We start from the raw sequence: 9,091 nt of genomic DNA, 5'->3' as shown, positions 1-9,091 counted from the left end.
CCGGCCCCCTCCAGCAGCTCGGAATGGTCTTTGGGGTGTGTGCGAGGGCTCCGCGCTGCTCTGCTCATGGAACCACACAGGCGTTCAGGATAGAAGGGACCTCCGCAGATGATCCGGTCCAGCCCGCCGGCAGCAGGTGCCGCGGGGCAGTCCAGGAGCGTTTGGCATGTCAGCTGAGAGCCCCGCTCAGGTGTGCACCCCCTAAGGAGGGGAGGGACGCTCCCTCAGGGGCACACCCGGCCCGGCCCGGTCCGGCGGGGAGCGCTGAGGGGCGGCCGCCGCCATGGCCCGGCCCGTGACGTCACGAGGCGGTGCAGGAAGCGCTTGCGGCGCTGTGACGTAATTCCGTGTCCGCTCCTGCCCCTTCCTTTCCGCCCGGCCGCGCGCGAGGTGGGAGCCATGGCGGCGGGGCCGGGAGCGGGGCCGGGAGCGGTGGGAGCCATGGCGGCGGGGCCGGGAGCGATGGGAGCCATGGCGGCGGGGCCGGGAGCGGGGCCGGGAGCGGTGGGAGCGGGGCCGGGAGCGATGGGAGCCATGGCGGCGGGGCCGGGAGCGGTGGGAGCGGGGCCGGGAGCGATGGGAGCCATGGCGGCGGGGCCGGTGGCAGTGGCGGGGGCGATGGCGGCCGAGCCCCAGGAGCGATGCTGAGGCCGGGGACGGTTCGGCTGCAGGGCGCAGCCCGCGGCTCCGGCCGGGCTCCGGCATCCGCTCACGGCGAGGGCAGCTCTGGTCGCTGTGGCCGACAGGACCCGATGGAAGGGCTGCAGCTGTGTCAGGGGCGGTGAGGGTCGATATTGGGAAAAGGTTTTTCCCCCAGAGGGTGCTGGCACTGCCCAGGCTCCCCGGGGAACGGGCACAGCCCGGAGGCTTCCAGAGCGTTTGGACAGGGATGCCCAGGGTGGGGTTGCTGGGTGCCCGCGCAGCACTGGGTGCCAGCACTGAGACTCGGTGATCCTTGTGGGTCCCTTCCAACTCGTCATATTCCATGGTTCTTTCAGGTGTTTCTGCTTAGTGCCTCTGCAGGGACCAGGAGGAGATGCAGAACGACGCCGGCGAGTTCGTGGACCTTTATGTCCCTCGGAAATGGTGAGCGGGGACCAAGGAGCCAGGGCTGGAGTGGCTCCTGAGGCCTGTGCAAAGGGGTGAACTTTGTAGCATCAAATATCTGGGGGGGAAATCACTTTTCTGTCAGTTTAAAAAGTCACTAAGAATAAGCCACTTGTAGGAATTTTATTAGATTAAATCAATTATGTTTTATAGCCTGTGATTCCTGAGCATTTCCAACCTGTCTTTGACAGCTGTAGTGGCTCTCAGCAAAAAAGGCAGAGAAACTAATTTTACAATTACCTTGATGACTGTATTTTTGCATTTTAGAACAGAAAATAACATTCTGTGTGTTTTGAAGTCCTGTGCTGCCCTGTACACTGTATGAAGGTGAACTGGGCACACAGAAACCAAAGTGAAGGGATAATTGGCTAATTAGTGTGATGCTACTGAGTGAAAATTTCCTTTGAATTTACTTAAAACTGCATTTTAATCTTCTAAGTAATGAAAGCTTAAACTGGTACTGTCTGAATTTCTTGTGCAGTTTTAATTTGCCTGTAGAATTGGCTCTAGTAGCTTTTTTTTGTAATTGTCACTGTGTATTTCCTTTTGTTTAAATCTATCCTGTTTTATCCCTTAGCTCTGCTAGCAACCGAATCATTGGTGCTAAGGATCATGCTTCCATTCAGATAAACATTTCTGAGGTAAGTTTATTAACAGAATACGTGAAGAGAGAGCTAAACCTTTAAACTTTACATAAAAGTTACAGAATTAAACAGCTTGTGATGTATCTTCAGTAATGAAGTAAAGAATGTCACAACAGACCGTGACTCCTGCAAATTCCCAGTTAATACATGTGGGTTCTGATAAATTTAAGCTCCTTGTAGCATGGTTTGGGTTTTTTTTCCCAATTGTTTATTAAATTCAGCTTTTAGGAATTTTGTGGACACAATATTCCTGTAGCTTATGAGCTACAGAGCTTGGTTTGGTTCTTGAATGGGAGACCACATTCCCATATCTCTTAAAAAGTATGAGTTATATCACCAAAAAAAAAAAAAAACAACCCAGCTTTAAAAACCACCCTGATTCTGATTTCCTGTAGTTGTTAAGGCAAATACTTTTCTTGTCACCATGTTTCATTCCTTCAGTGATTCCTATTCCTTGTTTTCAAAGGATCAGCAATTAACAGAACATGGAAATTAACCCACCTGGTTTTGCAGGGTTCACTGCACTGTTTAATTTCATGTTTTATATTGTTTAGCCTTTTTCCTGTTAAATATCTCAGCAGCTTGAGAAAGCGAGACAATTTTATGTCTCAGCTTGGACATTTTCCTACCCATGTAACAAGTCTGTCTCCTTTCCTCTTCAGTTCAATTTTCCATGATATGACCTTAGTTAAAACAAACAATAAAAAGAGAAATAGTGGGAAAATATAGTTCACACAGAGCTTTTCCCTTTGCGCAGAGCTCAAATACTTTTTTCTTTTAGCTACCATGTCTTGTCAGTCTATGTGATCCACTAAATTTTATGGCTGCACTATGTAGCTACAAATTTGCTGTGCAGAGATCATCGTAGTTGACTTTCTAACTCCAGTATTTGCCTTGAGGTGTTGTGGTTCATTTTCTCAACACAGCAAATATTTTTCTGCAGTTTTAACTTTGGGTGCTTGGCAAGCATGATGTGAGAGTGTAAAACTTTGTAAGGATCTGTGTGTGCAGCAGCTTTGCTGTGATTGCAGGTGGACAAGGTGACAGGCAGAGTGAATGGACAGTTCAAGACTTACGCCATCTGTGGCCCCATCCGGAGAATGGTGAGCGCCTTCCTGACCTGCAGAACTACTGTGCTGCTTCTTCTGCTCATTAGTAATTAATTAGATGTGGATTTGGCCCTGAAAACACTGGGAAGTGTGTTTTGGGGATAATGAAGGCAGAGTGAAGATGTGAACAAATTCACAGAAAGGTTTGGTTTGGAGGGACCTTAAACATTCCACCCCTTCCATGGGCAGGGACACCTTCCACTGTCCCAGGCTGCTTCAAACTCTGTCCATCCTAGCCTTGAATACTTCCAGGGATGGGGCAGCCACAGCTTCAATGGACAGTGTGTGCCAGGGCCTTGGATTAACTTGGAATAATCAATTTCTTCTGGAGATGTTTCTTGGTTTTTTTTTTAAGGACACAAGTGATTTTCTTTCAAGAATGTGTACCAAGGTACTAATCCTGTTTTTTATCTGTTGTTTATAATTACTGGAAATTATACTACCTTGACTTAAAAATGGTGTGAGGAGTTCATCACAAGTCCATTTATCCATAAATACATGTTGCTCATGCAAATGCATATTTTTATGCAGTTAAATCAATTTCTTACCCTTAAGGATGACAAAGAATTAACAGTTTATTTGGAAAACACTAATCTGCACTAACTGCTGCAGCTGCCTCTCTTCCACATGTGTCAGCAATTATTTGGACACTTGAGAATATTCTTTTCTCTTTTTACAGGGTGAATCAGATGACTCCATTTTGCGTCTGGCGAAAAATGATGGAATTGTTTCCAAGTACGTATGTTTATCTTATCATCTAACTCTTGCAGGGGGAACTTGCATTCCCAAATCCAGCTTTTAGGATGACAATCTGTACATTGTATTTATAGGATGATTACACAGTTGGTCAAAGATACTTACTTCAGCTGTTGAAGCAAACTCATTTGTAAGAATGTTTGTTTTGTTTTCTTCTAGGAACTTTTAACTGAAGAAACGCCAGTGTGGAACATGTGAAATAAACAGTTCAAAACTATATTGTGCTGTGTCTTTTGTTGAAGTCAGAAACACAAGTAGGTTTATTCTAGTTAGTCTTAAAAGACTTGGAAACGTGTCTTAAAAATACACAGATTCTAATTGTGAATCCTTAAAATCAGCTTGTAAAACAATGCCAGAGTTGGAAGTCAAGGATTTCCACTTTATTCTTGGCTTCACTGTCATTGTTCTTTTCCAGATTTAATAAGTTTTACATCTGTAATGGAACACTTGCAATGTAGCAATCTAACTGAGCTTGATGCTTTTTCACTGGAAAAACTAAGGGCGTTCTTCTTGTTAGGATGCAAGAATGGGTCAGTCCTTTTTCCAGCTGCTGCTTTTGTGTTGGTAGATTTTGTTGGCACACAGCAGGTTTATTTGTCACTTTGCAATTATAATTTAAATAATTAATGTCATATATGGGATTTGGTTTAAAATAAAGTAATAGGGTATGACTCATATTGAAAATTCCCCCTGTCAGCTGCATTTTACGAGTTCCATAATACCCACAACTACACAGGCACTGTCCTGGTGGTGTGTGTGTCCTGATCTGCACCTTCTCAGGCATTACTCAGAGGTTGTCCAGATTACACATCCCTGCTTGTGGTCATCTCTGGGTTAACATTTGCAGTTGTCCATTCTCAGATCTCTGCACAGGCCCTCCCAGAACTCTTCCAAGTGACAGAGGCTGTTTGGTGATGCTTTCCTGTTTATGCTGCAAGCTGTCACCATTGAGAGGGGCTTAGCATGTGCTTTATTTCTGATTTGTTTGCAAGTTACTGGGGGTGCGTGTCTGCGTGGGAAACAAGGCTCAGGCCCCTCTCAGGACAGCCTGGAACAAGGATGATGTTGCCTCTGGACTGAGGAGAATGGCTGAACTACCCAAGTGTGGTTTCTCCTTATCTGCATTTTTCTTCTCAGACATGACCAAGTGCAGCATTTTTGTTTGGAAGGTGCTGATTTGGCACCATGGATTCCTACTGAATATTAGCAGAGCAAATCAGGCCATGTTAAAGTGTAGTTACTGTGTGGTGTGGGTTGGGGTTTTTTTTATAATTTTGGGGATTGTTGCAAATCATAAATTAGGATTTAGAGTGTAAGCTACTGTGTAGATACAGTGAAGTCCATAATTAAACCTCTATTCCAGGAGCAGTTGCAGCAGAGAAATCAGAACTCAGCAGAGCCATAACCTGAAACATCTTTGCACAGTCTTCCCACTGATAACACTTGAATTTACTACTCTATTAATTAAAAAAAAAAAAAAAAAAAAAACTTAAAAGATGAAGTCCTGGGTGTTGCAAGCTTTGGCTAAAAGCTGGCTAAAAAGGCCAAAATAATTGGTTCATGTTGAATTCATGTTGAACTTAATACACAACACACACGAGAGAAACCTTTTAAATATTAGAACAAAGTGGGGAAGTTAATCCATACTTTATTTTTGAGCTATTTTTTTCTGACCTCTAAGTTAACCATGAAAGTTGTATAAAAAAAACAGCGAGGAGGCATGAAAATGTTGTGATTCTCCTAGAAATAATTCATTTTTCCAGGAGGTAAATCTCTGAAAACATTTTCTGGAAAGAAAAATACAGTCTTCAAACCAGAGAGATTTCAGCTTGGCTTATGTCCAATCCTTATTCCTTTCCTTTGTACATAGTAAGAGGAGGTAAGTTTTAATTGGACTTGATACTTTTTTCTGGCACATCTTAAATTAGCTGCTTCTGCCTTGGCATTAGGGTAGAACTTTAAATAAAACCCTTAACTGTTTGCTGCTGATAAATGCCTGGTTTACCAAAGAGTTTAAATATTGTTGACTTGTTCCTAATCCCCTGAGACTATGTTCATCCATGTGGATTTCAGTGGAATTCCTCCATAAGGCACAGTGTACTGACAGCTTAAAAGTTCAAGACAAAATTGAGGTCTCTCAGATGTCTTTTTAAGCAGTACAACCCCATTAGTACACAGCTGACCCAAATTCTCACTTCTGGTTTGAGTATTTAAGGATTATGTTGTAATTTAAAATGTACTGTGCTTTGTAACACTGATTGTTGCCATTTGGTTCTCGGAATTTTTAAAAAAAATTGAAACAAATTATTCTCTCATTAATTTCTTGTCAAAATATGAAATGTTAATGGTGCCATATCCTGAAACAATTCAGTTGGGAATGGATTAGTGCTGTGCTAAAGGCTTCCTGAAGTTCACACCATCATCACCAGCAAGACTGCATGTGAGTCCTACCAAAATTTCTGCAGAATCTTATCAAGGGAGAACATGTGTCCCTTTAAAAATCCACTTTCAGTTGCATTTTCTAGTATTGTGATGTAAAATGTTCTTTGTTTTCCTGGAACAGGAATAGTTCAGATGTTTGAGGGCCATGAAAGGGAATGAACTGTACTCGTACTGTACAAGATGGACAGAGTTGCCCTTACATGGTTACATTGCACCAAGTCGTGAAATTCTTTGCTGTTACTTATGAGGACTTGGCAGTGGCATCCTAAAGACATCAGATTTAACTGGGGCTATTTTAGTGTCTTTGGCCAAAATTCTGCTGCTCAGACAAGAGCCTGAAACTCCTGAAAACACCTGGGAGCTTGGTAGGAGCTTGTAGATGTCTCATAATACTGATATTTCTTTCTAAGCCTTGACATTCTAATGACCTACACAGGGCTAGAAAGCTGTTTCAGTGTGTCTCAGCTGTGAGCCTGCTGTGATCAGAGCCCGGGTTAGGAGGTCACTGCTGCTCCTGTTGCCATGGGCAGAGTTCACAGCTCTGAGAACATCAGCCCTGCTCCAGGTGCCAAACAGGCACAGCCCTGCCAGGCCTGGGAGGGGACGAGAGGCAAAAGTGCTCCCCTGGCACTGCTCATGGTTCTCTGCACCGAGACTGAGACTCAGGGGAGGGGTAAAAAAGGCTGTCTCCTTTTCCTCTGTGTGTGTTCTGAGTTTTTGGAGCAGAGCTGTCTCTCCAGTGCTTCCTACAGAAGAGAACCTGGGACAGCTCTGTGGGATATAATTTATTTTCCCAAAGCACATGCTGTTGTTGGAGGCTGCTGAAAGCCTACCTAGAGGACTGAGATAATCTAGTTCCACTAGATTTGGCAGCAGTTTTGTTTTCCAGTTGGATGTTATGGAGAGCTGTCTATTCCCAGCTCCTGTTTTGTTTAATTGCTGTCACTCTGAGTAAATCACAGAGATAAATATACCTCTGCTGCAAATATTACTTTAAGCAGGTTAAGGGCTGTTTGGATTTTAGTTAATTTATTTATGGCTGTTTGTGTTGAGGCATCCCTAGGGAGGCAGCTTCCCTGAACGTATGTTGGACTAATCAACCGTGGAAAAAAAAACCAAAGAAAACTAATTTGGCATTTTTTTCCCTGCTAGAAAACACACTATTGTTTAATATCAGACAGGAGCTCTGCTTGGCTAAACCCTCAACAGAAACTGCAGGTACTGAGATTTTAAGAATTAAGAACAATTGATAAGGTCAATGTAAGATTAATTTTTTAATAAAGTATGATGAAAAAGATATTATTTTAACATAATTTTCAGATAGCTGATAATGAGTAAAACTACTGTGACCAGGCTGAACTAAGTGTATTTTGCAATGTACACACCTGAGTGTGTTAACAAATGAGCAAACTTAAGAAATTTGTTAACAAATCCTCTTCCATGGCTTATTTCTACAGGACTGGGCCCGTGGAGAAGAGCAGGTATGTGCCTGTTCTGCTGAGGATTGGGGCCCCTCTCGCTGCTGTTTGCAGTCCTGGGCTGACCATGGCCAGCTGCCAGTGCCCACCCAGCTGCTCCCTTCTCCCCCTCCACAACAGGTCAGAAAACAGGGTGGAAAAGCACATGGATGACAGCAGGGAGGCCACTGACCAATTACCATCATGAGCAAAACAGGAAAATCTATTTATTGCCTCTTAAAACAGACCTGGATTGATAGCACCAGGATTAGGCTGCAGATCGTGGGAGCCCCAGAGCTATACATACATTATCTGTTAATTCAGGTGCTCTTCCAAGAGGGTGGAGAACAATCCTCATGCAGGGAGCCAGGGTTTGTGGGGCATTGGCTGGGGGTTCCTGCAGGAAAGGAAGTGACAGTCACACTTGCATTTTGGGGAGCCAGTTGTAAGCTGTGTGCTGGGACACAACACATCCATCAAAATTAAGGTGCTCTTTATCTGACTCTAAATAATCTTTCTGCTGTTTCACAGGGCACCAGAGCCCAGAAAAGCACCTCCATCCATCCATCCATCCATCCATCCATCCATCCATCCATCCATCCATCCATCCATCCATCCATCCATCCATCCATCCATCCATCAATACCAAAATACAATGCACTGCTGAAGTCACTCAGACTTTTCCCTCTCATAACCTGCAGTGCCTGTCAGATAAGTCAGACTGAGCAAAAATGCTAAAATACTGCATGTTTTATTTCACAGAACAGTGTTTTCATAAAGTGTTTAGCACAACTCCGTGCGGGTTGCTCATCGAGCTGGGAAATGTGATATTTCATGCTCCAGGCAAAATGTTTCAAATGTCTGAGGCTGAACAAAAATAGCACTTCAAAATAAATTGGGTAGTACACAGGGGAGGTGGCAGAGATCATTACTTGCTGCTTGTCCCTGCTTCATTCAGTTATTTCCCCTACAAGGGCTGGAAAGGCTGGGGATTTAAGTCTCCCTTTGACCAGTTTGAGGCTAAAAGAAAGGGATTTACACGCCTGATTTCTGTTGAGGCCAATGGAGCCATGCTCGCAGCAAACTCCCTCTGCATTCCTGGGAAAATGGGGTCATTTGTGCTGGATCACTCAGCCAAGCGTGGATGTGTGACAGTGCAGCCCCCAAGCCAGCTGTGCTGAGAAAATAACCTTAAAAAGTTGGTGCTGCAGCTAAGTCCAGTGTCTGCTGATGGGTCACTTTTGTTCCTGTCTTGTGTCTGCTCTCAAGTGCCTGGGCCCCTTATCCCAGTCTCCAGCACATGAGCTGGGAATCTCAAACTTGGAAGAGTTTCCAGGCAGGCTGACCAAAATCTGAGGGTCTAAGACCGCCTGTACCCAAATATAAGTAAATAAAAGGAAGCTAATCCCAGATTGATTAAAACACAGACTACAAAGGCAGGTGGAGGAGGCAGCTTTCAGGCTGCAGTGTGCATTACCTGAGAGGGAGCTCACTGTGCACAGAGCTCACGTACCTGGGAAGCCAGCACATGGTGACACAGCCTGCATCCTCCTGCAGATTAACAGAGCCAAATTTG

General features: G+C 44.5%; 1 protein-coding gene across 1 annotated transcript; it reads left to right on the top strand.

Annotated features, from left to right (window-relative positions):
• Positions 1–265: 265 nt before the first annotated feature.
• On the top strand, positions 266–3,833 carry RPS21 (ribosomal protein S21). Its single transcript, XM_058850389.1, has 6 exons — positions 266–390; positions 999–1,086; positions 1,685–1,748; positions 2,783–2,854; positions 3,540–3,595; positions 3,776–3,833. Exons 2-6 carry the CDS (start codon positions 1,037–1,039, stop codon positions 3,783–3,785), a joined length of 252 nt encoding a protein of 83 aa, XP_058706372.1. The 5' UTR covers positions 266–390; positions 999–1,036; the 3' UTR covers positions 3,786–3,833.
• The last annotated feature ends 5,258 nt before the right edge of the window (positions 3,834–9,091 follow it).

This window comes from Poecile atricapillus, chromosome 15 (assembly GCF_030490865.1).
Source record: "Poecile atricapillus isolate bPoeAtr1 chromosome 15, bPoeAtr1.hap1, whole genome shotgun sequence".
In the NCBI taxonomy this organism is placed as follows: Eukaryota; Metazoa; Chordata; class Aves; order Passeriformes; family Paridae; genus Poecile; species Poecile atricapillus.
Note: the sequence above shows the minus strand (reverse complement) of the source record. Positions and strands in the feature narration are given on the sequence as shown.